This window comes from Prosopis cineraria, unplaced genomic scaffold (genome assembly GCF_029017545.1).
Source record: "Prosopis cineraria cultivar Desert tree isolate PC_DT_omini unplaced genomic scaffold, ASM2901754v1 PC7, whole genome shotgun sequence".
Taxonomy (NCBI): Eukaryota; Viridiplantae; Streptophyta; class Magnoliopsida; order Fabales; family Fabaceae; genus Prosopis; species Prosopis cineraria.
This window is the reverse complement of record NW_026555338.1, coordinates 37,076,582-37,104,497: the sequence shown is the minus strand read 5'-3', so window position 1 is coordinate 37,104,497 and position 27,916 is coordinate 37,076,582. Positions and strand designations below refer to the sequence as shown.

The 27,916-nt window shown below is 34.4% G+C and overlaps 4 protein-coding genes across 12 annotated transcripts; 2 read left to right on the top strand and 2 right to left on the bottom strand.

Annotated features, from left to right (window-relative positions):
• Positions 1-2,917: 2,917 nt before the first annotated feature.
• Positions 2,918-6,104, top strand: LOC129315003 (uncharacterized). Its single transcript, XM_054958492.1, has 4 exons — positions 2,918-3,359; positions 3,887-4,849; positions 5,078-5,125; positions 5,260-6,104. The coding sequence occupies exons 1-4, from the start codon at positions 3,156-3,158 to the stop codon at positions 5,662-5,664; spliced, it is 1,620 nt and encodes a 539-aa protein (XP_054814467.1). The 5' UTR covers positions 2,918-3,155; the 3' UTR covers positions 5,665-6,104.
• Positions 6,105-6,334: 230 nt separating this feature from the next.
• LOC129315930 (magnesium transporter MRS2-11, chloroplastic) lies at positions 6,335-11,282 on the bottom strand. 6 transcript variants are annotated; one of them, XM_054960103.1, is made up of 15 exons: positions 10,713-11,282; positions 10,309-10,381; positions 9,929-9,999; positions 9,069-9,154; positions 8,873-8,963; positions 8,685-8,753; positions 8,511-8,591; positions 8,242-8,407; positions 8,056-8,101; positions 7,894-7,974; positions 7,269-7,351; positions 7,150-7,179; positions 6,958-7,001; positions 6,720-6,837; positions 6,335-6,352 (listed from the first exon to the last, which is right to left on the bottom strand). In XM_054960103.1, exons 1-14 carry the CDS (start codon positions 11,070-11,072, stop codon positions 6,742-6,744), a joined length of 1,377 nt encoding a protein of 458 aa, XP_054816078.1. In that variant the 5' UTR covers positions 11,073-11,282; the 3' UTR covers positions 6,335-6,352; positions 6,720-6,741. The 6 variants fall into 6 exon arrangements, with proteins under 6 accessions (XP_054816078.1, XP_054816075.1, XP_054816076.1 ...); XM_054960100.1 differs by lacking the exon at positions 6,335-6,352 and adding an exon at positions 6,356-6,638; XM_054960101.1 differs by lacking the exon at positions 6,335-6,352 and adding an exon at positions 6,356-6,624.
• A 906-nt stretch (positions 11,283-12,188) lies between these two features.
• On the top strand, positions 12,189-17,262 carry LOC129315650 (uncharacterized). 4 transcript variants are annotated; one of them, XM_054959523.1, is made up of 10 exons: positions 12,189-12,359; positions 13,070-13,444; positions 13,836-13,901; positions 14,015-14,154; positions 14,627-14,753; positions 15,155-15,271; positions 15,501-15,644; positions 16,044-16,128; positions 16,231-16,505; positions 17,048-17,262. In XM_054959523.1, the coding sequence occupies exons 1-10, from the start codon at positions 12,258-12,260 to the stop codon at positions 17,183-17,185; spliced, it is 1,569 nt and encodes a 522-aa protein (XP_054815498.1). In that variant the 5' UTR covers positions 12,189-12,257; the 3' UTR covers positions 17,186-17,262. The 4 variants fall into 4 exon arrangements, with proteins under 4 accessions (XP_054815498.1, XP_054815497.1, XP_054815499.1 ...); XM_054959522.1 differs by having other exon boundaries at positions 12,190-12,359; positions 15,155-15,306; positions 15,509-15,644; XM_054959524.1 differs by lacking the exon at positions 12,189-12,359 and adding an exon at positions 12,424-12,849 and having other exon boundaries at positions 15,155-15,306; positions 15,509-15,644.
• LOC129315649 (putative phospholipid:diacylglycerol acyltransferase 2) lies at positions 17,107-21,967 on the bottom strand. Its single transcript, XM_054959521.1, is given in 6 exon segments — positions 17,107-18,251; positions 18,447-18,664; positions 19,109-19,424; positions 19,651-19,943; positions 20,296-20,500; positions 20,643-21,967. Coding segments are annotated over 6 exon segments (1,767 nt in total). The 5' UTR covers positions 20,888-21,967; the 3' UTR covers positions 17,107-17,761.
• Positions 21,968-27,916: the final 5,949 nt, after the last annotated feature.

The window sequence follows — 27,916 nt, the reverse complement described above, 5'->3', positions numbered from 1 at the left end:
TTCAAAAATTAAAGGAAGTAGATCATTTTTTTTATGTAACAAAATTTATGATTATTTTTGAAGCTCTTGATAAATTTATAAGTATAAACATTCGCTCGTTAGGCAACAGTTGTCCACAAGGTTTGAGGGTGACCGCTACCATTGTCGTACATATGACAAGCAATCTTGGTTGAATCTCTCATAAAATTCTCTAGGCAAAATAATAATCAAATACCTCCTAAATATATAAATCGCAAATAAGCTACTGCAAATTGTAATAATTATTTTCTAGTCTTTTGGAACTTGTTTGTCATTTTGGTTTTTTTTGCAAAAATACATATTTGCCCCTATTCCAATTCTCTTCCGTCCTCAACGACGTGGCATGAACTGTTGGGCGAAGTCAGAGTTCATGGGAGGGTTCCCTTGAGAAGAGTATTGGTGAACTCGTTGCAGTGGGGAAACCCCACCGTCTGTGCTCTGGACGAGGCTATGATATTACAATAAAAAATGTCCAAAAATGATGAAGGAAAACAACTAAGCATACACAACCCAATTTTCATGAGAATGGAAAATTAAAAGAATTACAATCGAAGCTACAAGGTGAAGGAGAAAAATGCATCATGGTTCTATTTTGCAAACAAATATATCTGGAATTGGGTAATAAGTGGGTGATCTTCAAAGTACTCGAAGGTTGAAAGAGAAAGACAAATAAAATAGAAGAATACACTAAAGGGCATCTCGACCATGTAGTCATGGAAGAAGAGACGAAGATTTGCAGGAAAGGTGGTGAAAATCTGAGCCAACTTATTGATGACTATATGGTTCAAGATGGCTTCCAGCCTTCCACGATGGGCAAATAGAGAGAAAAAACCATGTTGAGGATGGAACAGAGGCATTAGGGGCAAATATATCTTTTCACAAAAAATTAAAATGTCAAACAAGTTTTAAGGAATTAGAAAATAATTGTTACATTTTATGATACTTATTTTATCATTTGTATGTTTCATGGGTATTTTATTGTCATTTTCCCAATTCTTAAACCTAATCAACCCAACCCAGATTGCTTGATTTGGCGGGAATTATTTTAATTTTGAACATGTTTAATTCCGAGTGAATTTCACAAGTTCCTTTTTATTTTATTCACTTTACTTTCAACTTTTATTTGCCCTCTGCATATCAAAATTTCCGCTTAAACATGATTAAGAATTTAAATTTTCAATTTGCTAAATTCTTTTATGTGAAGGATACCTTTTTCTTAAAATAACAATAATAATAATTAAAAAAAACCTGTGAGGTGGGCTTGGACATCTCTGCAAGACTCCACCATTTCTTTGTTGTTTTCCTTGCATCTTTTGATAGAACTTTGTTCGCATCTCTCAATCTATAAAGCTAAAGGCCTCCCCTTTATCCAAGTGATAATAATTAAAGAGCCAAAAAGGAAAAGAGAAGAAGCCCCAGGAGACTTGCCTTCTTATTTGTGTAGTTTATGAAATCGAAGTGCTGATCAACGCATTATCCAGAGAGTACAAAACCCAACGCCTTGCAATTAGGTTAGAGAATAAGTCATGCTTTGATTAGAGGCCCATGCCATAACCTACTTTAGGTTCAACTTGACTAAATAGGCTCGAATTAAATTTGCGCGTGCACACATACAAATTTTACCATTTGATTCACACATGCACACCCAATTTCACCATTTGATTCTTAATCAAATTAATTTTAATATTATTATTTTATTATTGTATTGTGGTTGACAAGTTCTTTTTATATTATATATTATAATTGATAAATCATGTTATATATTATATATTAATAGTCTTAAAGTATATTTAAGACATTTAAAATTAAAATATAAGCCTATCTAAAATGCTTGCTTTTAAATAAGATTTTAAATAAGTTTTTAGGCTAAACTAAATTTTAGATAAACTCAAGATTGAGTCGTGAGAAAAATCTTACAAGATTCAGGCAAAAATCAAACCTATTTAATTAAAATCTAATTCAACCTAATCTATTTTCAACCTACTGGCAACTTGCAAAACAAAAGACGGACTTCGATTTGGCAACTAAAAGTGGAGCAAGGGGCCGAATTCGCCTTGTTACGGCATATTTTATGGTATATAGGTCATGGGCTGGCCAATGATTGCTTTCATTCCCTTTTGGGCTTTTTGACATCGGCCCAAAATTTGCATGCCATGATGCATTTTCTATTTGCATTTAACCATAAAATTTTAACCTGTTCTTGGCCAAGCATGCATTTTTAATTAAATTACCCATTTGTAATAAAATACAAATTGTAAAGTATACTATATTAAATCTAACATTCTTAAATAAGATATTGGAACCTGACATGGCGTTTTATTTTATTTTTTCATTAAACATTTAAATTTTGATCACTAATCATATTTCATCTCACTTTTTCAATTTTTGTGTGTCATTTTTATGTAGAGACTATGCAAATCTTGTTTTTATTATTTTAATTTTATCAAATGTCCTTGAAAGGACTATTCCATCTCACTTCTATCAATTAATCCCAAATGGCATTTAATTAGTTTTGACAGCCCTCCGCTAGAATGTAGTAGTACTCTTATACGTTTTGATTTAAGCTAGTTTTGCATAGTTTTTTTTTCTATGACCTCGTATTAAAAACATAAAATTAATCCCAAATGGCATCTAATTGGGTTCTCATCTCTTTCTACAGGCTTCAATAGCATGCTTTTTTTAATTTTCTTTTTAAGTAGTTGTAATGATTGATGGTGTGTCTAAGAAATCAGAACAGTGTAGCAACGGCAGAAATATATACATTTGACTGGATCCAGGCTACAGAAGTTGAGGAGGGAGTTAAAATCTGAAGATGAAAAGCTGACCGTTGGATGTAGTGCCATGACAAAGACCAAAGCACAATATGACGCGAACCACACCATCTTTTCCCCTCATCGTTACGTGAAAATTGAGTTGAGGTGTCACTCTCGTCCCCTACCATTCGTTTCTTAATTTTCCCGGCAACACGCACTCAAAAACCCTAATTTCCCATCAAACAAAAAACCAAAAACGAAGCTGCTTCTTATTTCCCCTATCAATTCAATCTTTTCCACTCTAACCGATACGCATTCTCTTTGAAGTTCCTGCTTCTTACTTTCTCGATTGCCCAGGATCTGCTTTCTGCATTCGGGCCTTTGATGGCGGAGGACCGCAACGGCGATGATAAGAATGAAAACAGTGACTACAGTTCAGAGGATGAAGGAACTGAAGATTACAGGCGTGGAGGTTACCATGCGGTTCGAATTGGTGATACTTTCAATAATGGGTGCTATGTGGTGCAGGCCAAGCTTGGTTGGGGTCATTTTTCTACCGTGTGGCTTGCTTGGGACATCCAGAGATCGGTATGTGGCATTGTCTTTGTTTGCTATCCTGACAAAAATAAGCAATGGTTTTGAGCTTAAGTTGAATTTTGTGGGAAAATGAAGGGAAAGCTTATCTCCCATTGTACTGCGCTTTTTAGTTTCTCTTCCCTCTGTTAGGACTCGCCTTAATCAAACGCTTTTTCTTTGGTGGCTGAGTATAAAGTTTAAGTTGCTCTACATTGGTCAGATGGTTGGTTTCAAGAGTTCATTCACAGTCAACTGGTGGATGTCTGGTTTTGTTTCCACTTTGATTATTATTCTCTCTGGTAGCAGGCAACTTTTGGATACTTACTCATATTCATATTTGGTTGCCTAGTTGCTATTTATTATCTGCTAGATCCTAGGTAACATCTATTAACATCTATTGCGCATCATTAAATTTCCGGTGAATAGACGTCAGTTATCTTTATGGCTGTTATTTTTTTCATTTTTGAAAACCTTACCAACACATGTAATTGATTCTAATGTTTATCTCTCTCAATGATGGGAATAATATTTGTTTGTAGCGTTACGTGGCCTTAAAAATTCAAAAGAGTGCTCAGCACTATGCTGAAGCTGCCATGGATGAAATAAAGATTCTTAAACAGATTGCAGAGGGGGACCCAGATGACAAGAAATGTGTTGTAAAGCTTTGGGATCACTTCAAGCATTCTGGTCCTAATGGTCAGCATGTATGTATGGTATTTGAATTTCTGGGTGACAATCTGCTGACACTTATCAAGTATAGTGATTACCGAGGGGTTCCGCTAGCCATGGTTAAAGAAATATGTTACCATATTTTGGTGGGCTTGGATTACTTGCACCGAGAGCTTTCCATAATACATACAGATCTGAAGCCAGAGAATGTCTTGCTTTTGTCTATGATAGATTCGTGTAAGGATCACAGAAAGTCAGGTGCCCCACTAATCCTTCCTAGCACCAAGGACAATTCTGTATCCAAGAATGAGGTCACAAAAGATAATGTTAGTTCGAATGGAAATCTGACCAACAACCAAAAAAAGAAAATGCTTAGAACGGCTAAGGTTGAGAATGAAATTATTGAGGAGACTGAAAGTTCTAAAGAACACGTTCAAGAAGTTTATAGCAATGATCAAAAGTCAAATGCTGAATCTGTTGAAGATAAACCCAGTAGTTCAGGGAGTAAAGATGAACCAACAAAGATTGTTGAAACTAAGGATGTTCCGCAAGGAAGTCATAGTCGGAGGAAAAGTAGCCGTTCCTTAAGAAAAAAGTTGCTTGCAACTGTTGATCTAAAGTGTAAACTGGTTGATTTTGGAAATGCATGTTGGACTTATAAACAGTTCACAAATGATATTCAAACAAGGCAGTATAGGTGTCCTGAGGTTATTCTTGGATCTAAATACTCAACTCCAGCGGATTTATGGTCTTTTGCTTGCATTTGCTTTGAGTTGGCCACTGGTGATGTTCTTTTTGATCCTCACAGCGGTGACAACTATGATAGGGACGAGGTAAGCGCACATGTTTTGGACCAAAATTGTTAATTGTCTTCAAATTTATGCCATCACAATTTAACTTGTTTTAGAAGTGGTGTCTAACCTATAAAACAAAGGTAGATCCTGTTCTTCAGGAAAAAAAAGGTCCAAGAATGTGATATGTTTCTCTGAGCTTCAGCCTCGGTTATTCAATCAATGGATTCCGTTAGTAATATTTTATTTTATTTATTTTTTACTTTACAGGATCATCTGGCACTGATGATGGAACTTCTTGGAATGATGCCTCGCAAGGTAGGATTGGAGGGATATTATGTCCCTTGCTGAAAATTATAAATTATCATTTGCATATGATATGTTGAAGAATCTCTTCAGTCGTTTTACAGCAACTCACTGTGAAGTAATTAATACTATTTTATTGCATTCAGATTGCACTAGGTGGCCGCTATTCCCGGGAATTTTTTAATAGGTATGGTGATCTAAGGCACATCCGTCGGTTGCGGTTCTGGCCTCTGAATAAGGTGCTTATGGAAAAGTATAATTTCAGTGAACAAGACGCAAAAGACATGACAAACTTCCTCGTTCACATACTTGATTTTGTCCCCGAAAATAGGCCAACAGCTGCTCAGTGTCTTACTCATACCTGGTTCAATGCTGGTCCTCGGATTCTACGGCCTTCTGCGACTACAGTACAACCTGAGGCCATTGGAAGGGGAATTTCTGAAGAAGCAAAGCGGGATAAGGCTGAGCAGGAAGCAGTGGAAGTTGGTGTGGGCAATATAGCCATCGATGGAACACCAAAGCCACTTAAAAAGTCCCAATCTGTTAATTGATGAAATTATATGCAAATTAAGTATAGGTTCTACAAGCAACCTGGTTGATTTCCATGCGTAAGATAAACTGGTCCTTGGAGTGCAATGTATTTTATATGGAGTTGTCCTCTGTGCAATACCGGTCATATCTCAAGGTCTTAGCGTGGGAAGCCCTTAATGGAGCGAGGGAAGCTGAATGTCTGCCCCGAAACTGAGATTTCGTAATGTCTGAACTGAAATGTGTCCTCCATCTAGAATGGATCAAGCGCCCAATGTTGTACAATTTGTTTTTGGGTTTTTTTTAGGATAGTATGTTCGGAATTTCTTCTTCCTAGATGAGATTCTCATCAGTTAGAAAGGCTGCATTTGAGGGGTTAATTGTACATTTGAATGAGTCGGTCCTTCATTTTCTATATCAGATGTTGCTGCGACAGACTTACCACGGTGTTTTCGGCTTCTAATATTTGGCACTGTTTGTTTGTTTTGTTAGATTACACGTAAGATCAAACGCTACTTCCGAAAATAACTTTCCGAGAATCACCAGATCCCCACTAAAAATGCAATGCAATTTGAGCAGCGCGCGACCATGTAACACTGGAAAGTTGATTCCTTGAGTGCTATAAAGTAGAAGCAAGTTCTTGCACATACAAACCGAGCGAAAAAAAAGGGAACAATCAAACAATACGCAAGATCTCGACTGTCATAGCCACTGTGACACCAAAAAATTTGTCATACGCTCCAGCCTGTAAACAATACGCACAATCTACAGTCGCAAGTCACGTCACGCACTACAAATCCATAATGGATCACATTCACGTGCGATGACGATATTAATCGGGTTTTGAATTTTTTCACATTTTGTTCTCAGCTGTAATATGATCAAATGCATTTCAGATGCCGAGAGCTACAGCACCATTTTGGTCACGGGAACTATTTTAATACTAAAATTAAAAGCGATCCACAATTCCCTGCCACGTCTCCCTAAGTTCATGAAACTAAAATGAATGAATGAATATCAAGTGGCAGGTCAGAGCGGAAACACTGTCAATAGCCAAAAGAGTGAAAAGCTTTTTGACCTGATTTTGAATTCTCTTGGAGTCAAAATATTTTCCTTGCCCTGAGATAGGAATAAACTAGAAAGAAGGCTACAACCGCACCGACTATAATCCCAGCTGTTGTCAGCCAAAATGCAAACTGCATCAGATCAAAAAAATAAGGACATTTTAACATTTAACAACCTTGGTTGCCTATCACTAACAAGACAGGTCAAACATCTCACGCACGTAATAAAACATCCAACAACAACTCACATACCACACGTTCTTCAAGATAGGACTTCAGATTCATGCCAAAAATACCTGAAATTTAGAGATTATTTCTTGATATTTACTTAAGATCAGGTAATGAAAAAAATGCTCTCTCGGCAAATAAAATAGTTCCTTGCATGTAACTTGTGACAATTACTCATGGCAATGAAAAATATAAGAATTCAATATGATTGCTTACCTTTGCTAACATTCCTTTTTTTTTTTTTTCCTGATACATTTGCCAACATTCCATTTAATACCACATTGACCAATTAAACGATTACGACATGGAATAATTAGAGGGGGAAAAAGATATACCTGTTATAAGGGCACCAACTGCCAAGCAGAATGCTCCAACCTGGAGAAGTAGTTCCACTCTGCTAACCTCAAGCCTCCTTGAGCTGATGAATGAATTTAAGTTTAGTAAAACAAACAATATCAATAACAACCAAGAGCTGATAAAGTATTTTTTCCCAACCAATTACAGTATTTTTATTGAAATATGATTTTTAAAGCTAAGCTAAACTATGATTCAGTTTATGCATGTGCTCCGAAATAACTTGTCTGGTACTGTTTCGCAAAGGAAATATCAGTGGTTCTTTAATTTTGAAACTTCATAGCAGCAGCGCAAGATTTGTCCATAATGCATTTGCAACCTCTTGATCGGGGTTCTCCTGTTTAACTGTGCCATAATGTTAAATCTAAAGATGGCCGATGCAGGCCCAAACTGAGATAAATACAAAGTCCAATCTTTTATCTGCTGACTACTGGCTGGCACAATAGTGGCTTCATCATAAAACTAGGTGATCGATCTTTCATATGTTAGGAACTACTTTTCAGTCAGCTGTGAATAATCATGATGAGGCAGCCCAGATTAAATTTCAGCTGCAACAATTAAGTAATGGGAGGGCTGTGATACAGAGAAAGAGAGATGATGTCAAACCTTAAACTGACAGATATAGAATCTTCCATTTCTCTTGCGGAATCTAGAAGCCTTTCAGCTTGGCCATGGCAAAATTCACATCTGCAAATATGAAATCCTCAGATCAAATAAACATACAAATCAATTATAAAATTTAATGCTCCAATTAAGATAGAGAATAACCTTTGAAGGCAATTTTCCAAAAGCATCTCAATCTCCTCCTCCTCCTCTACATATACACACACACACACATATATAATGAGAAAGAAATGAAATTCAGAAATCGCTATCAACTTAAAAAATCACCTATAGGGTCAGATCCACATTATGATGGCAACTAAAAAAATAAAAGACCTTTAAATAGCTTACCCTCAGCAATCTGCTTATCTGAGGCCACTGAACATTCTACATTGTCACGTCCTTTCTTAAGCCTGCAGTTTCTTCCCATAATACACATACGGCGTATTTCAAGAGGGTCCTCCAGAAGGTCAAGCAGCATTTGTCTCAGAGCTCCTGCCCTTGAACCTAATTCAACCTAGCAATTTGGCAAGATGGCAAACGATGACTACAGTCCATGGCGCATTAACAGCGCAACTGAAGACAGGTAACTTCTTGAAAGAAAAATACAGATGAAATACCAAAGTTTGTTTGCTGATACGAAGTTCCCCCAATATATTGCCAGTTAGTCGGTTTGGCAAGACCTCAAGGAGAGCTTGAACCTAAGAAATTGAAAATAAACAGTTATTTTTACTCTCGAAGTTAAATGAGAGCAGGGGATCATCATTAGTTACTCACTATGTTCACATACTCACACGAGGTTCTAAGTGCATCAGTCTCTGCTCTAAATGCTGTATTCTTGAAAGCAGTGCTGCTTCAACAACCTGAAAGTTGCAGATTCAGCACTTATCATCATGCTAAAATACATAACAATAACATTGAAGTGCACAAGACTACATCAGAAATTCACGTTAAATCTAGTATGTTTTGTATTCAGACAAACCTCAAACTCAAATGGCATGGATGGTCCTCCGTTGTTGTTCTTAAGGTTTAACCGAGGCAGTATTGACTCTAAAAAAGCTTTCCCCCCTTTACTGATAAGCATCAAAGGGTGAGGGTGTTCATTCTTATATCCATAAATAATGACAGTGAAGCAGCATATAATAGTTAAACAAGCCATTTCATAAGTTTAACATTACCAGTTATAGTCAAATATAAGTACATGCTCTTGCATTGCTATTGCACGTAATGAACCCAAATTTAGAAGTATAGCATGTTCACGGACCTGATAAAAGAAGCAGAAATTTGATAAATAAAAAAAAGTTCAAAAGTGGTGTCAATTTACTAGATGTGGTATATGTATACAAGCCTCACTTAAAGCCATGATCAAAACAACCTAAAAGGATACTCATTTTTATTACTAAGAATATAACGTTAGAAAATATTTTTGAAACTTTTATTTTATTATTTGTTTTGTTTTGAAAACCCTAAATTTTATTTATTCTTATTTAAAATGATTGACTATTTTATATATGTCCATAATACATTATACTACGTAGGTAATAAATATATAGGTATTTTAGTCAAAATGAGAGGTTTTTTTGGGGCCAAAAGAAAGTGTAACTGTAAACTATCTTTTGAGCTAGGCGAAAACCACGAATTGCATCTTTTGATTTCAAAGAAGGCAAGTTTAATTTTTCAAAATAGAGGGTAATTTGGATATGACCTTACACTATAATTGATCAACAAAAAAATAAAATAAAATTGAAGCTGACTTTATGAATAATGCAGGATCAGCTGATGATTCTACTTTTCAAAAATAACTGAACCTTCCATTTCATAATAACTTCCAAGAAGTGACTCGTGTACTTACTACTATCCATCAGATTAACAATTGTATTGATCAAAATACATAGCATGATGAGGGAATTAATACTCAGTTCATCACATTATTAGAGTTCCAACTGAAAAATAATTAAAAGAACTGAACATCAGTATATGTAATAAATTCTATAGCAAGTTGCACTACCACTAAGATTTGAGCAATGCAAAAGAATACCAGTAAAGAAGGCATTGAATTTGTCAAAAAGAATGATGGATCCACACTTCGAACATCTCGCGGACGAAGACCTGGTAATAGAATGTTCGCAAAACAGAGCAGTAAAATTAGATGCTATAAAATATTAAAAAAAAATTGATGATACGAATAATGTGGAGGGTTTAATGAATTCCAAAATATCAACTATACACAGAGCAAGGAACAGTCTGTTAGGTGCAATGGACCATAAAAAAAAAGGGTTATGGTAATTGTAATTACATAGTAACATGTACAACTTTCTGTAATGCAATTTCAAAAGTTGAACAAGTGAAACTTTAACATGATAAAACACAATTTATATAGCACGGTATCAATCGTAGTTCAGGCATAGAATTCTATACCACTCGACTTCAATAACTGTCTTCTGTTGATTGTTCTAGTTGATACCGTTCCATTAGACTTCACCTCCAAAACCTTCGCGCATAGAAAACAGAAAGGGGCAAAAATAAAAATAAAAATCACGTGAAGAAATCAAATGGAGCTAGAAAAACAGGCAACACTCGCTAGACACATCTCTTTGTTTTCAATAATTCTAACATATTCCATTGAATCTCTTTTTACCAAGAAACAGCCTAAAATGAAATTTTGAGATTAAACTAACAAGTTGAATCTGTGAAATTCGGAAATACATCAATTGCTTGTTGCAGGTTACACCTATCAATTCACCCAAATTGTTACTTTGCGCTAACTATAATTCCAGAATTGAGAAAGAAAAGCTGATGGTTGGTGATAATTAACAACAAACCTCATAAACTGGTTCTCGAATTCCAAGAGGGAAAGAATCGCCTGACGAGGTGGCGACCAATCTCGGAGCCTCATTTGCCTTGTCATGTCTGGCTTCACTGGAATAAGATAAGGCAGTTTCAGTCGCAGTCTGTTGCTCCTCCCCCGTAGATTTGGCGGAGCATTTGACTTGGAGTCTGGGCGTGAAAAGCTTGGTTGTGAAGGGAAATGAAGGCTCAACGGAGATGTTGCTTCTATAGACTAAAGCAGAAGATGTGGGACATACCATGTCAGCGGAGCGAGCTAGGGAAAGATCGGAGAAGATGGAGGAGTTGGAGGGTGAAGAGCGAGAAAGAAGCAGGCGGGACCAAGTGAAAGACATTCTGTTGTGGCTATGGTTGCGATGATCATGTAAATGCAGGTGAGAATGGGAGTTCGTAGTAGTGTTTCTTAAACAGCAAAGCTAAACAAGGATTTGCTTATTTCGACACAGTCATTATATTTTCATCGATCATTAACAGAATGAAATTGAAGCAAACAGAACAGGTTTCTGAAGAAGGGAGGGAAAAGAGCAAGGCTAGTCGAAGATGGGATCAGTGGCTGAAATTTACCTTCGAGCGCCCAGTCGTGTTGAGTTATCATTTTCTAAATGTTGATATATGCTCGACGCGTGGCAATTAGGATTGTTTCTGTGTATGATAGTTGGTGTCGTTATGTTAACATATGTGAATTTATGTGAATTTTTTTTTTAAAAAGAAACGATTTTATATCTTATAAAAATTAATAAAAAATTTTGACAAAAATTCATCCACCTTAATTTCAGAAGATTTGAATCCCATTATGTAATACTCAAGTGTTTAACAAAGGTAAGAAAACATTTAGTTCTTAAAAAACACACATACGCACACATATATAATTTCTTTTATTTTATAAATTGTAAGTAAAAAAAATACAAAGAGGAAATTACAAAATGTCTACAGAGAAAAATGCAAACGTCCTAAAAAGAAACAAAATATTTCTAAAAATAGGATTGAAACCAAAATAAACACTTCACTGTCTAGAAAGAATAAATAAAGAAAGACGAATATATAAATTTTCAGCGCGCGCGCGCGCGCGTCTGTAGGTAAATATATATGTATGTATATTTATGTCAGTAAGACAGTAACGTGAAGAGAAGGGCAAGCTGAATATTTCACTGCCGACAGCTGTAAAGAGTATTGCCTCTCTCTTTTTTCTGTTTTTTTTTTTTTGAGATAACTTGGATTTCAAGAGTTAATTTTCAAAGATTTTTAAGTTTAACTTTTAAATTTACAATTTATTATAAATAATTTATAACTTATTTTTAAAATTTTAATATAATTAAAAATTAAATAAATTCGTTTTTTTACTAAAATTTAAAATATAAATTATAAATTTATTATAATAAAATTGTAAAATGGAGAATTAAATTTATAAATTTTTAAAACTTAAGAGTTGGGAGTTAAATTAAATTAATTGGTCCGTTTAACCTCTTCGCCCTTGCTCTTAAGGGCTATAATCAATTCTTGGAAATTGGAGGGAACAACCGATGGTGATGGCGGTTCAGTCTGATTTTCCTGCCGAAGAAGATGAACATCAACAAGAAGAGTTTGTTGGTCCGACGCATCATCCATCTGCCCCTCTTGATGAGGTTATCACCTGCACGTCTTAATCCTTCTGAGTTGTAGCCCTTTTTTAAATATATATGTATGTATGTATGTATGGATGTAGCACGTTAGGTTGCAACCTATGCGCTTGCTGCGTTTACTGGGCAAACATCCTGTATATATCGCTGATTCTCCCACATTTACTTTGTGGCGTTATCAGCGTTTGATGAAATTGTGTAATCAATATAAAGTCTTTTCGATATAATTTTTGGAGGCCGGATAAGCTTCTCCGTTAGATTTATCGAGTCTTCAAAGGGATTGTACAAGTAGACTTGATACTGAAATTAGGTTCATGGGTCCTTTTCTTTTCCTATAGTCCAATTCTATGTGACTGCTCTCACTTTCAAATTTCTCTAAAGAAACGCTGGAAACTGATATTTTGAAAGCTTGTGATTCAACCACTGAGTATGAGTAACGAACGGTATGTGGCATTATCTTCAAGAAGTTTGTTACAACTTATTTGCGAGGCAGAAGGTATCAATCTCTTCTTGATTGATTTGATTAAGTGAACAGATAAACGGAAGTGCTTGCAACGGATTCAAATATGATTGCACTATGTAGTTATAGTTTGTAAAGCAATTACCTATTTCTTTTGCTTTAAAGTGTTTTTAGGTTGAACTGCAACGCTTCGTTTCCCTTTTTTTTTTTTCCTTTCTTCTTATTTAATGATTCTTTTACAATATTTCTGATGCAGTTTTTTGATGTATCAACAACAGTTGATCCAAGTTATATAATATCGCTGATAAGAAAACTTCTGCCTTCTGGTTCTGGTACTAATAGTAGTTGTGATGGAGTTGTTTTTGATGCCCTGAACCAAGGATCACCTTCCCGTGCCAAAGAAGGGAATGCAGCCTTCACATCTAAAGATGGACATTCTGAATTATCAAAGAAAAAATCTGAGAATATGGATGTTGATAATTCCGGTGAATTTTCCCATCAGAAAGGAGAACTTGAAGATCTGTGTGATGGACTTGAACAATCTGGCGCCTCAGTCAGAAATGAGGCCTGGGAGGAATATGGTTGCATTTTGTGGGATCTAGCTGCCAGTAAAATGCATGCAGAACTCATGGTACATGGGTGGTAGATTTTAAGTGTTTGATGCATTCTATTCAAATAATTAGCTGATTAGATTTAGGATATGGTTGTAAGTCATAACACATTCTTTCAAAACCATTTTAAAGTTCCGTTTGCAAGCTAGTTCATTTTTTTCTTTTTTAAATGCTTTTTGCCCTTTATGATGTGATGCATATTTTCCAACTCAGTCTCCTTCATTCATCATCAAGTTCCTAATCAACTGATTACTTTGCGTTTCTATAGGTAGAATCTGTTCTATTGACATTTCAACCATCATCTCATATCTCTTAACATTGACGCAATTACATATAGTATGTCATCGATTTGAAGATTTGAAGATTTTGATTTTAACTGAGCTGAAATAGTTATGTGACCAAATTTTTCAGGTGGAGAATCTCATACTTGAAGTTATTTTTGCAAATCTGATGGTTTGCAAATCCCAGCGTGTTATTGTGAGACACTTATCATTTTTTTTACTGTACCTTTTCTTTTGTGAAAAGAAAATATGATTAAGCAAACTCTGATTCTGTTTCATTTACATCATGTTGTGGTTTGATTTCTCCAGGAAATTGTTATAGGAATTTGTGGTAATTTAGCCTGTCACGAGGTTCCGATGAAACATATAGTCTTGACCAATGGATTGATTGAGATAATTGTGGATAAATTGTTTCTGGATGACCCCCAGTGCCTGTGTGAAATATGCCGGTACAGTTTGTTTTCAGTTCACTTGATTCTTGACAAGCTTGCATGTCTGGCTTCATTTTTTTCTGGTGACAATCTGACTACATTTTTGTCATGGATAAAAATTCTGTCATTGATAATTGTTTCCATTTTTTTGTGGTTTTTTTTTTCTGCTATTTATTTTAATTTTATTCTTCTATGATGTACAACTTATCTGAGAAAGAAATTGCTTACTTAACATCTGATGTTTCTTTTGCCATCAAGGAAATAGGAGCATCTGATTCATGCGTATATTATTACTGATGAGCATCTTGAAAATTCATGTACAGATGCACTAATCACACAAAAAAATTGGCACAATCAATTATTTATTTCTTTTTTCCCAATTTTTGTAATGCCATATGTTAAATTAGGCGTCAATATCACTCTCCTTTTTGGCAAAGTTATCTTGCTTCTGTATGCTGTGAACTTTTCTTATAGTTGGTTCTGAAAACAGATTGTTAACTGTGGGCCTTCAAAGTGGTCAGTCTATCAAATGGTGTGACGCATTGCAGTCCGAACCTATATTAGGTCGAATCATGTGGATTGTAGAAAATACCTTAAATCCTCAGCTTATAGAGAAGGTAGTGATATTTTTTATGTTTTATTTTAATTGTATGAAAACTAGTTGAGGAAAACTTATCAACCTTGCTCAAATGTATGGCATGATCTACCCCCCCTAACAAAAGGGGGGGGTTTTGACATTGAAAATATACCCAGATGTCCAGCATGAGCTAGTAACTCTTTCTTATCATATCCTTCCATTGCAGGAATATACTAAATCGATAAGGTATCACTTGTTACAAATTCTTTTAACTGGTTCTCTTCACTAATAGAGGCCCCTGGGTCATCTGGTTGATAAACTTAGTATTTTGGAGGGGAAAAATTGGATTATTTTGATGACCTCTTTTATTCTCTTTTGGTTGTTATGTAAGTTAGTAGCTGCTATCTTATCAATAGCTAAGAATCTCCTGCTTTTCAACAGAGCATTGGGCTTATTCTGGCTATATTAGAAAGTCGGCAGGAAGTTGTGGATGTTCTTCTTCCGCCTATGATGAAGATGGGTTTAACAAGTTTATTGATTAATCTCTTGGCTTTTGAGGTGAGCAAATTAATGAGTGAAAGAAAACCTGAAAGGTATGCTGACCAAGAATTCTACACTTTTAAGACTTTTTTAGCTTCCAACATCCTCTGATACTAATTTTGACGATATCAGTAATGCTTTCCTTTGTTATGTATTGCTTTTCATTTTTTTTCTTTACCCTACAAAGTTAAAATTCACATTATATAATTAGCAATCCAGATATATATTGAAAAAACTAACATCTTAGATTTTCAGGTATTCAATTCTTGATTTACTTCTTCGAGTAATTGAAGCACTTTCTGTCATAGATGATCATTCTCAGGAAATATGTTCAAGTAAAGAGCTATTCGAATTAGTCTCTTGTTTGATCAAGTTCCCAGATAAAGATGAGGTATGGTCTGCAGTTGCCATAAATTACGCTGTTACTCTTTATGCATTTTACATAACCTTAGTACTGTGGTATTTTGCGGCCTATGAATGTCTGATTTTAAATAATTTATGCATAGAATCATAGATATCATCGCTGTTATTTATAAAGTCTGAGGTTCTGGACTTGGCTCTGAACTTTCCAATGATATATATATATATATATATTCTACAATATGAATTACAAACTTACTTATGTTAAATAAAAGCCCTTTTCTCGTTGGAGTGAACAGAATGGTTTCTTCCTCTTTCCTTTTGTTTTTCCCTTTGAGTAGCATCTACTGAACCTATGCATTTTTTGGATTGAAAAGGAGATAAAAATGGTTTGGTTAACTGTAAAAACATATGGATATATATTCTGTAGGTTGCAAGCTGTTGTGTTGCTGCTGCAGTTCTTCTTGCAAATATTTTGGCTGATGTAACTGAGCGAGCTTCTGAGATATCACAGGGTAAAACGTACATCTGTTATCCATAAATTTCAATTTTTCATTATTTTCTATATTTGTGGATTAATTGACAAAAACTATAAATGACATATTGGCGCCTACCAGATTTGTCTATTTTAGAAGGTCTGCTTGACATATTCCCTTTTGCTTCTGATGATGTGGAAGCAAGAAATGCACTATGGAACATACTTGCAAGAGTGTTGGTTAGAATTCGAGAAACTGAGATGAGCTCGTCAAGCCTGAATCACTATGTTTCAGTTCTTGTGGCCAGAGTTGATCTGATTGAAGACGAGCTTCTCAATCAGCAATTAGATGATTCTAGACATGGGGATGAGAGCTTCTGTCCTGCGGCCTCAAAAGCAGATGCTAGGATTACATCTGTATCCTTTTTTATATAGCTGCACTTAAACTTATATGGGACCCATTTTGATGAAAGGAGTTGAAATTTAGTATCGATGTTAAAAAAAAAAAAAATTAGATTCCTAGTAAAAAGATACTCCATTTTTTAATATTGGAGAATTTCAACTAATCCACAGTTAAAAGTTAGTCATAATAACTGAGTTTGAAATTGAAATGTTTGGACTAAAATGTCCTTGTGATTAATATTTACTTTTTTCCTCTAATTTAATGATATTATCCATTTATGAGGGATGATCTGGGGAAAATGTAATTAATGCTTGCTGAAATTTGTAGTTTTGTTTATAATGAAAAACAAAAACAAACAAAAAAAACATAGGATATTTTCTCTTATATTTGAAAATGGAGTAGTACTGGAGTAAATCACACTCTCCATAAATTTTATAGCTGTGTGGTTAGAAAACCAAATGTCATCGTTTGCCCTAATTGGCCTATTTCTAGATGACAAGTGCGATAATTTATAGGAATAACGTATTTATTTTTGTTTCCTTTACCTTTGCAATAGCTCAGGAGGATGATCAGCATTTTGAATCAGTGGGCTGCTGCTAAGGATTACTCTCATGATAGTGTGAATGCTGAAGTTATTGTAAATGATACTGATGTAAAAAAATTGTTGAATTGCTGTCATAAGTACTCCAAGTAGACTAATTTCTCTGTTTTGTATGGTTAACTTATGTAAGTTACAGCTTAGATGATCTATGAGTACTATTAATCTTTCAATGTTGTTTGCTTCTAGGCTGTTATGCAGTTTTCTTATGTTCAAGAAGCTATGTGGGGAGTGAATGTTTTCCCCCTTATTTTCGGATTTGCTGTTGAGAATTGCCGGGCTTTTTTACCATCCACAAGTCAGAAGTCAGAAGACCTATTTCCAATCCCTGTAATTAATTAAAGGCATAATATCGAACACTAATGTGATCCATATTTCTTAATCCCCAATATCTGTTTCTCAGAATGACTTTTCATCAAGTGTTCAGTCCTCAAAGTGTCCTGGGTCTTATTCATTGGTTTATTATGTTGCATGGAGAGAAAACAACATAACAACGTTGACTTTTGATGTCTGCCATCAACAAAGCCGGAATCTGCTTCTTCCTAATACAGAATCAGATTATTGAAGTTTTTCAATCTGGAGCCTGTTATTATATCACCAATTGACTGGCTGTTCCCTCCTCATACGCACTCCTCTAATCGTGCATGCCAGCAACATTGTCAAACCTAATAATCACAGCCTCAGATCGATCCTTTCAGACATGCCCATAATATCCGAAAATATCCTGTGACCTCCAATGTCTGAGCCAGTAGCTCCAGCCGCAACTCGCACAACATCTTCAATCAATTCATAATTTCTCATAATGTTGATGCGGGCTCCACTCTCCTGGCCTCTGATACCCTGAAGTAGACTTGGTGATTGTTTGTGTTTGTACTCCCTCACGTATGCAGAAATACCAGAGGGATTGAAGCGTGTTCTTCCTCGCCAACCTTTGGCACACATGAACCTTGCACTTATCACAGGCACGCTCTCATCACCATCCACAAAATACACAACTCCTTTCAAGCAGCTTCCTTCACCGTCTCCTTCTGCTGAAATATTGATCTGGAAAGGAATGCTCCTACACTTTTCAGATGCAGACAACTGATATACATGTTATCTTTCCGTTGGGGCTCCGACTCCATATAGACAGTATATTTCCATGTTTGGAGCCTCTGGCAGTCTGAATCAGGAATTCAAATTTATTAACTGAAAAAAACCAAATGGGGAGATTAAAAATTACCATCAATGTCTGAGAGCTGATCTTCAAATGATGTTCAATGCCTCAATTTGGATAATAAGACTCCTAATCATGATCAGTCTCGAGGAACATCCCCGTTAATAGAGACACGTCGTATATATTTAAGTACATACTTACTGGGTCTCAAGTGCATTAGACCAGTGTTTGTGATGGGTGTATTTGGGGTCATCCAAGTTCTCCGCTATGCCATGAGAGAAGTGAGCCTCAGCGCGTTTCATTGTTTTTGAAGAAACAGAACGAAGTGGATCATAAACCGTAGTACTTGTATAAGCCTTTTTTTCGACCACCCTTTGTATGTTTTCCCTGCTCATCTCATTGTATTCAGTCCACAGCTCCTGACATGATAAGTAGAGAGTAGCAGAGTTACTTAAACTCGAAAGTTCCTTTTGATGGTGATATATACGTTTCATCATCATCAACAACAAAAACAACATTTAATTTAAAATATATAATGAAAGAAAATATCACTCTAAGTTTCTTGAGGTAATAGCAGGGCTTCACCCAATCAAAACATGTAACATATAGGAATTGAAACTTATAAAACAGGCAACACATACTAAATCTTATGTTCTAAAGGAAAATGAACTTTGCACTAGGAATTGTCAAAAAGTTAGCCTCTAATTCTGATAATAGACTATGTTAAAAGAATGAAAGTGAAGACCTATTGCTTCTATTCTTCCATTCCATCATATCAGCATCACCAAACATTAATTAATAAATCCAGCTTTGTCAATTTTGAATCAAGAAAATATTGACACAGAATTTTGTTAATGTGGTACCTTTAAATTGAGCGTTGCAAGAAGTGAAGAAGGTAACTGTGAGGCTGCCTTGCCAAAGGAGATTATTCTTCCATACTTGGTAAACTCTTTTAGCTGGAAACCTTTCTTCTTACAGCTGCTGTCATAACTAGTGACACTTATAAATTGATCGCAGTTATTGCCTTCTTCAGGAGACCAACCCAAGGTACCCCAGATGGTTTCACCACCTTTTGGGATCAATAGGATGATTGAATCCCAAGTTCTACATACCTGGATGACATTCTCTAGCGTTCGAAGACCAAGATAACGAGAATTCAGAATGCCAGAAGCCGTAGCTCTGCAAAATTTTGAGTTCCAAGCAGATTACAAATAAAGGTGTAGATCATAAAGAACTTGCAATATCCCTTCTGAAACAGTGCAACTCCAACTTTTGATCTATTGCCAGTTACACCTTCATTTTCATCAAGTTAAAGATAAAGATACATAATCGCTACAAGTCTCTGGAAAAAAAAAAAATCTATCAAGGGAAATCGAGTATGAGGGATGTCAATGCAGAGACTCACTTGACAAAAGCAAACTCTTTGCCTTCGGCAGAGAATATAGTTCTAGCCACCTTAGGAATACCAAGAAATGGTGGACCAATATTCATGATTGCTCTGATGTGATTGTCACACCAACCTGGACCACCTCCGCCTCCCATGGGAGGAGGGCTCTCAACCCATTTTAGGAAGTGGAGGAAATATAGAACTCCCATGGAATGAGGCACCACTACCACTTTCTTAAAGCCGTTTGTTACATACATGAGCTCAATTTGGCTCTTCAATCTACTAAGAGCTTGGTCCCGAATCTGCTTTTTCTAATCAAAATTATGGCGTGCAATATGGTTCAAAACTTTAGTAAAGAAGCACTTATGGGGGAAAGGGGGATTACTGTTGCAAGACATATTTTGTACGAGTAAATGATTTATAGCACAATAGTAAACATGTCAGTTGTCAATTAGCCTTACATTATTTTCTCAGATAGTAGAAGTCAAGGCATGGGATCTTATTTTACCGGCAATGTTTCTTGTGAAACAGGAAACCTACTTTCAAACTGAGTCTATGACATCGTGGAGATCAATTTATGTGATACTCTGATGAGGGTTGAGGATCATTTTGTTTAAAAGAAGTGAACGAAAGGGACATGAGATCGTGAAACAAGTACAATACCTCTGTGTTCTGGAAAGACAGCCTCCAGTCATAGGCAACCATATGCAGGTTCTTGCCTTCATATCCAATTTTTGCCAAATTCTCGATTATACCATTCCAAAATAGAGAATCAACAGCAAGCCCAGGTACTGCCCTTACCCGAATGCCCGGTGGATCCAACCCTGTCTCGCCATTCAGAGAGAGATGCTCCAACCAGCACAGAGGCCTGAAATCCAGCACAAACAAGGCTTACAAGGACTCGGCTTCCATTACAACTCCCGTTGACCATGTCATAAACACACACACACACACACACACACATCGGACATATAGAAGGATCCATGGTTCAAAGCCAGCATCAAGCATACCTTTGGAGGATATCAGCAAAACTGCCACCCCAGAGGCTCTCCCGGAACAGGCCTTCGGCACAAGGTCTGCCTTCCCATAGTTCTAAGCCACCAGTTATAATGCCTGGCACGAGAACAACAGGATGAAGAGCAGTCACTCCCTCAAGCTTAAGCCTTATCCCAGGTGACTCAGCCACTTGAAAGCCAGGCAAGCAGCTATACAAGAAACAGAGAAGCCACCAAGTAGTACACGTGCATCCTATCATCCAATAACAGTTATCGAATCACGTCCATTCCTTAGATTGTCTCTTGCTTTTCCTTTCCTTCACAACTTCTGCAACAAAGGTCTCGTGCTTCTTACTAGCTTTTGAGGCTTCAAAGGACTGAAAACCCAGTGAGGAGCACCCCAACGGTTCTACGGAGCAGAGCTTCCGAGTCCTGAGAACGGAAGTCATTCTTAGCCAGATAAATCAACCCTCTAAGGGATTACCAGCTAATCTCAGAAACAATGAACAAGTTCCTGCGTGAGGAACATTTTTGGTGGACGAATCCAAAGGTGTGTAGTGTACACCTAAGTCCGCTTGAAATTCCTCCGAGACACTTGTCTTGGACTTTACACGCAGCTCAGCACTTTAGCAATTATCAGCTTTCTCCATCAGGGACGTAGTCGGGAGTCTTCTAATGCGTTCACGTGGATGCCTCCTTTTAAACCTTTCTTATCTCTCTGGTCAGGCAGCAAGGAAGAAAGAACTTTCGGTTTTGTCTATAATGGCCAATTTGTAAGGGGAACAAAAGGTCAGGAAAATAGCTGGAAAGAGCAAGAGAGATAATGGAAGCTTGCTTCTCTGATCATGGCGGAAGAGCACAGATACCAAAATTTTCCACGAAATCGGGAGTGGAAATGGTGGATAGAAAATTTGGGTTCATACTTCATAGCGAAGAGAGAGGGAAGACTCGGTTTTCAGGGAAGAGACTGGCGTGTTATGATGAGAATATATGGACGTGTCTTACGAAAGAAAAATTGCACAGCCATTTGTGTTGAGGATAAATGTTTTACATTTTAGGCTAGATTCTTCTCTGTTGAAGGCAATTTGTTGGTTGGAGTCTTGGATTAGCAAATTCAATCAAATTCCAGAACTTAAACTAAATGTCAAAAAAATCAGGTGCCATATGTTTAAGGCAACGGTTGGAATAATCAATAGTAAACAATCCCAGAGCTTCCTATACATGCAGGAGATTTAATTCCAGTGTAACAACTTGAAAGCTATGTGTTAAACACTCAAAGTTGTGGAATAAAGATGGCTCGAAAAAAATACAGATATATTCGCCCATTCAGCCTGCATGGTGTGTAACTGCTACGAGACATCCTTGGGAATACAGAGAAAAAGCCTTGCCCAATTCCTCTAAATGGATGTCGCTGCTTTATAATTATAACTTGGGAATATTATTGTCAATTTCAAAATCTGATTCGGTAGTTATTGAAACGTCATGAGAACCGGACAATAGCGGCCAGGTTGAAACCAGATAATCAGACCCTTTGATAAATGGATATATTTTGAATAAATCAATAATAATAAAATAATAATAATAATAATACTCCATAATCATAAAAATAATTATTAAATAAAAATAAAAAAAATATTTATTAGGATTTATATACATACCGCCAATTTATTCAATATTATTTGTTTCTTCAAGTTTGTTAGGAATAAATATGAGTAAATTATAGCTTAAAAACATGAATTAAGTTTTTGGAAAATACAAAAAATTGTGACTAGTTCAACCATTTTTGCCAATTTCGACTAGTTCGAGATGGATTCAACCTGTTTTATCATTTTTTGTTTTAATATTGCTTCATATTGGACATGTGATTGGGTTTTAATTTAACTGGTGGGACCCACCTATCTGATTATAACTTTTCTTGCAGTTTTTTTTTTTTTGGCATAAATCCTGACAATTCTGAATTCGAGCACTGTGAGATTTTAAAGGAGTGGCTCTTCCAAACATATTTTCTCCATTCTCATCATCCTAAATATTGAACTCAAGAGCTAATGATTAAGGAAATTCAAACTTCTTATCATCTAAGTCAAATACACGTTGGTTACAGTTTTTGTTTTTGGCAACAGCCCTTTTGCAAAATTGAAATGTACAAAGACTTTGCAAACCAAAAGAGTGAATGGCCCGAGGAGGCTTCCAACTAAACCAATAAAGAACATCGTTCCCCCAAAAAGTGTTCGAGGACAAGACTTCAGTCCAAGAGGATAACAGTTGTTTGGATCAAAGCCTGTCTCTCATTTGCAGCCGAAAGGACATGTCGATTCCAGATCTCTGGAGGAATGGCAATCAAAATTCCTTTACCAATGAAAGTGCGTTTGGTTGCTCTTAATGTTGGGAATGCTGTTTACCATGGCAATCACCATTCCTGACAGACTCCACAAACTTTCAACATATTTTATTAAAATAAAAAAATTTAAAATTTATTAACTCTATATAAAAATTTAATAATTTCTTAATTTTATTCATATTAAATATATATATATATATATATATATTAAATAGTATATTTTCTCTCTTCAACGTTTAATTAAAAGTAAATAAAGAAATTTATAATAAAAATTTAATAAAATAATTTATAAATAAGATGATAAAAATTATACTCACATTATCTTATAAATAAAACTACATGAAGTATTTATTAAAAAGCAAGTTGTAATTAGGCTCAAACTTCATGGCTAGAAAAGTCGTTTAGAGAGACTTGTTACAGAAGTACTCAAATAACCTTTTATTTGTATAAATGTTTTTTTTATTTGGATACAATAATTCAGGTCAAACCTATTAACCAAATTCAAATAAATTTAAAAAAAATTTAAGATTAAGCTCAAGAATTTAAAATATTTTATTTGCTATGAGCTTATTCAAACTATTTAAATAAATCCTAAGAAATATCGGCCAAGTCCCAACTCAAATGGGCTAAGCCTAAATATTTAAATTTCTTTTTTATTATTTATAAAATAAGATAAAAATTAAAAATTTTAATTTTTTTAAACATCTGAATGCCTTTCTTATTATTTATAAAATAAGATAAAAATAAAAAATAATAATTTTTTTAAAAATTAAAATTACATAAAAAATAAAAAATAATATAATATAATATTTAATAATTTGAGTATCTGAGCCACATTAAAAGTTTGAGTGGCTAGGGCTGAGTTGAGCTATATGAGCTCTTTTTACATGTTAGGGTATTTTAAACTCAATTTAAATAAGCTCAATCCAAATCTAGCTTTATTATAATAAGCTTAACTTGTTGGAATTATGAATTTTATTTTTTTGATAATATAATTTTAATTTTTTACCTTGATCGGTACCTCATGTGCTTGCTTGATGTTGAATTGACAAAGACGAAAGGGAGTATGACATTTAACACCCTCTTAAAAGAATTTATTGCAATAAAAATCCATCAATTTTCTATTGAGTATTGTATTATGAAAACATGTGTTTGTTGTTGTTAAAAACTAAACCTTAATTTATATTTTTTGTTAAGAATTTTTTAAAAAATTTAACAAGTTAATATACATGTATTTTCATAATACAATATTTGATATAAAACTGATAAACTTGTCCGGGAGAGCCTTAAATATCACTCTCCCAGGAACGAAAGTAGCTGCCTTCCATGGAGGCAATTAGAGCTATAATTGTGATAGCAATCAGAGCTCTACTTATGATATTTAGAGGTGTCAATTAGGGTTGGTCCTTCAAAGGCCAGGGCCTAAACGGGCTAGTTTTTTAAATCTGATTATACTTTAGAGCTCTAATTTTAGTAGCCCGCCCTAGCCCTCAGGGCCTCGGCCTTTTTTTTTTAAATTTTTTGATTTAAAAATAAAAAAATATTTAAAATCCCAACAAATAGATTACACATCACATAAAGTCTAGAAAAATAAAATAAAATCAATTCACACAACAAAAAATTTAAGTCTAATAAAAAAAATATTCCAAAATTAACTCTAACATCAATTACAAATTGATAGCATCATCAGCTAAATTTTGATGATTTTCATCATTATCAACATCAATATGATTTGATCATTCTCCTTGTGAATCCTCATCAATATAAAATATGTTAAGCTTTTCATATTTTCTTTCTTCATTCTCATTATTTGTAATAAATAACAAATCAAAATCATAATTTTAAGGTATTTAAAGAATGTAAAAATATTTAAAGTAAGTAAATAATAATATACGTGTCTATTATTTGGACTAGAGAGTGAGTGCTACTGCTAAACTTGAGTGATATAGTATCTTCTTTTTATTTTTTTATGTTACTTTTTTAAAAAATATATTAAGGCTTAAAAGGGTCGACCCTGACCCTAAAGGGCCGGCCCTTTTATTTTCAGGCTTAAAAGGGTCGCCCTTTTAAGCCTAATTTACCTTTTTTAATACCAAAATAGCGGCCTGACTCTTAATTTTTTTGAGCTTGAAAAGGCCGACCCTACGGGCTTGGCCCTAATTGACGATTCTATTCTTCCACCACTCATTACTTTTCAAGAATTAGATGCACGAATTTGAGTTAAGTCCAATGAGCCAATTTAATAAACTCAAAAAAATTTAGAACTTAACTGAAAAGTTTTAAAAAATTTTTTTTACCCTTTTTCCATTACCAGCCATCCAAAAAAATTTGAGCCAAACCCAAACTCAAATAGGTTTATTATTTTAAGATATAATTGATATATTTTTTTAAAATATTATTAATAAAAAAATTATTTTATATTTATTTTTAAAAAATATTCAATTAAATAAAAATAATTATGAAAAGATAATATTAATTTAAAAATAATTAATTAATTTATCATGATAAATTTGGTTAAAAATGTCTTCGATAAAACGGATGGGGTATGAATTTGCAAACAAGGGAAAGAAAGAAACGTGCAGAAAAAACAAATTGCAGCCAACGAGGGAAGTTTGCGCGTATACCTGAGGCCCCGTTTGGTAGTTTGGAATCATGGAGAAAGAAATGGAATTGGACATGGAATCTGTTAACATGTGTGTTTGGTATGCAATAATTATGATTCTTTGGAATCAGGATTCAAGGAAATTTGATGGAATTGAATTCCATCATATGAATCATGGAATCCAATTCCATGGTTCATTTTCTCCAATTTGCCCCTTCTCTCTCCTCCAATATAATTTTTTTTAATTTTAAAAAGGACACTTTAGTCTTTCTTATTTTAAATACTTATATTTTATTAAAATTATATCAGGATTCCATCATTATACCAAACATACTTTTAAATCCAATTCTATTCTAATTCCAATTCCAATTTCGATTCCGATTCCGATTCCATTAAAAACTCTTTCATTATACCAAACATGACCTGATAGTTGTGATCCAGCTGCTGTGTGGCTAGCATGATTTTGTCGGTAACGCCTCGTAGTGATGTGCGATGTTATCCACGCGCCCCTAATTCGCATGTAACCAAGTGCACTGAACTTTGATGTCGGTGGGAGGACGGAGGAGCGTAAGTGCTTTGATTGTTCTTCAACTAATTTTAAATTAAAATATAAACAATTTAATATATGAAAAAAAATTATTTTATCCTTTATATTTATTAAGTTAAATATTTATATAAATATATCTTTCACTCATTATAAAATGTGTTGATAATTTAATTTAAAAATAAAAATAATATATAATTTTATGAAGATAAAAATTTTATTGATATGTAAATTTTTAAAAAAACTACTTTCATTATTTTTTTTCAGGTGCAAAAAGCTACTGATATTTTAAATCGGAAGGAATTGTTTGTTCCCCTTCTCCCACGTTACCAACATGTGAGGTCTGTGCTAGTATTTTCACTTTTTGTTTTCGGCCACTTTTATCCACTGAACTTCCTTTATCCAAGTAAAAGGATTTGCCCCAATCAACAATTATTTCCGGGTCAACGAGCTTTTTATTTTTTATTTTTTACAACTCTGGATCAACAAAGATAGGCTATCTCAAATGCGTTAGTACTTGCGTACTTGGTTCGATTTTCTGTCTCTCTTACTAGGCCTTAAAAATCATTACGGAGAAAGAAAAGGTTTCCCTTTATAAACTTCAAAATTACTCTTTTCCATTTTAAAACAATTATCACAAAATATATTATTTTTCATATTTCTAGGAGGTATTAAGTGCTTATTTTTCTATGTCACCCCTTATTAATGCATTCATTTATCATGGATTAACATGTAAAATGGACCTTAAAGTATGACACAAAAAGCATATAGGACCTTAAACCTTAAAATATATAAAATGAGTTCTAAACTTTTAAATTTATAATAAATTAAACTCTATTATTAACTCACCATTAACACTGTTACTATTCACTTAGTGGAGCCCAATCAAAATACTAATGTGATAGTCCTTTATTGATGTGTCATTTTTAATTAGTACCACAAATACTAAATTATTGTACGAGTAGCATTTTGAATTCTTAACTTTGAAATTCAAAGTAAATTATCCCCACCATTTATATATTGAATGTTGACTATTATATAGAATAAATTAGCCTCAGCATTTTTTTTTTGTAAATGACGTTTTCCCCCCTTTTTTGCAATGTTTTTCAAATGAATAATATATCATGCTTTTATATACTCTATAACTTTAATTTAATCTTATTTTAAATAATATTTATTTATTTAATGGTTAAAATTTGGGATTCTATTTGAAATAAATTTTAAGTATTAGAGAATTTTACAGACGATGGTTATAAAGTTGATAATTTTATTAAAAGATTTCTAACCCAAATTAACCGATTAATTAAATTATAGATTTCTTTTCAAATGAAATCCTAAATCTCCACCACTAAATAAATAAATATTATTTTAAATAAGACTAAATTAGAATTATAGAGTATATGGAAGCATGAAATATCAATCGTTTGAACAAAATAGCAAAAAATGTCATTTAACAAAATTATGGGTCATTTGTCATGGCTAATGATGCATTCACTGCTGTAAATCATACTAAAGCTAATTTACTTGACATAATAGTCAGCGTTATGCACATAAATGGTGGGGGTAATTGCTCTAAATTTCAAAGTTTAAAATCTAGGATGCTACTTATACAATAATTTAGGGTTTGTGATGTTAATTAAAAATGACGTATCAACAAAGAAACTGTCACATCCATATTTTGACTAGGCCCTGCTGAGTGAATAGTAATGACATTAATGATAGGGTTTAATTTGTAATGAATTTAAATATTTAGAGTTTATTTTATAAGAGTTCAGGATTCATGGTACTTTTTCACACAGTACTTT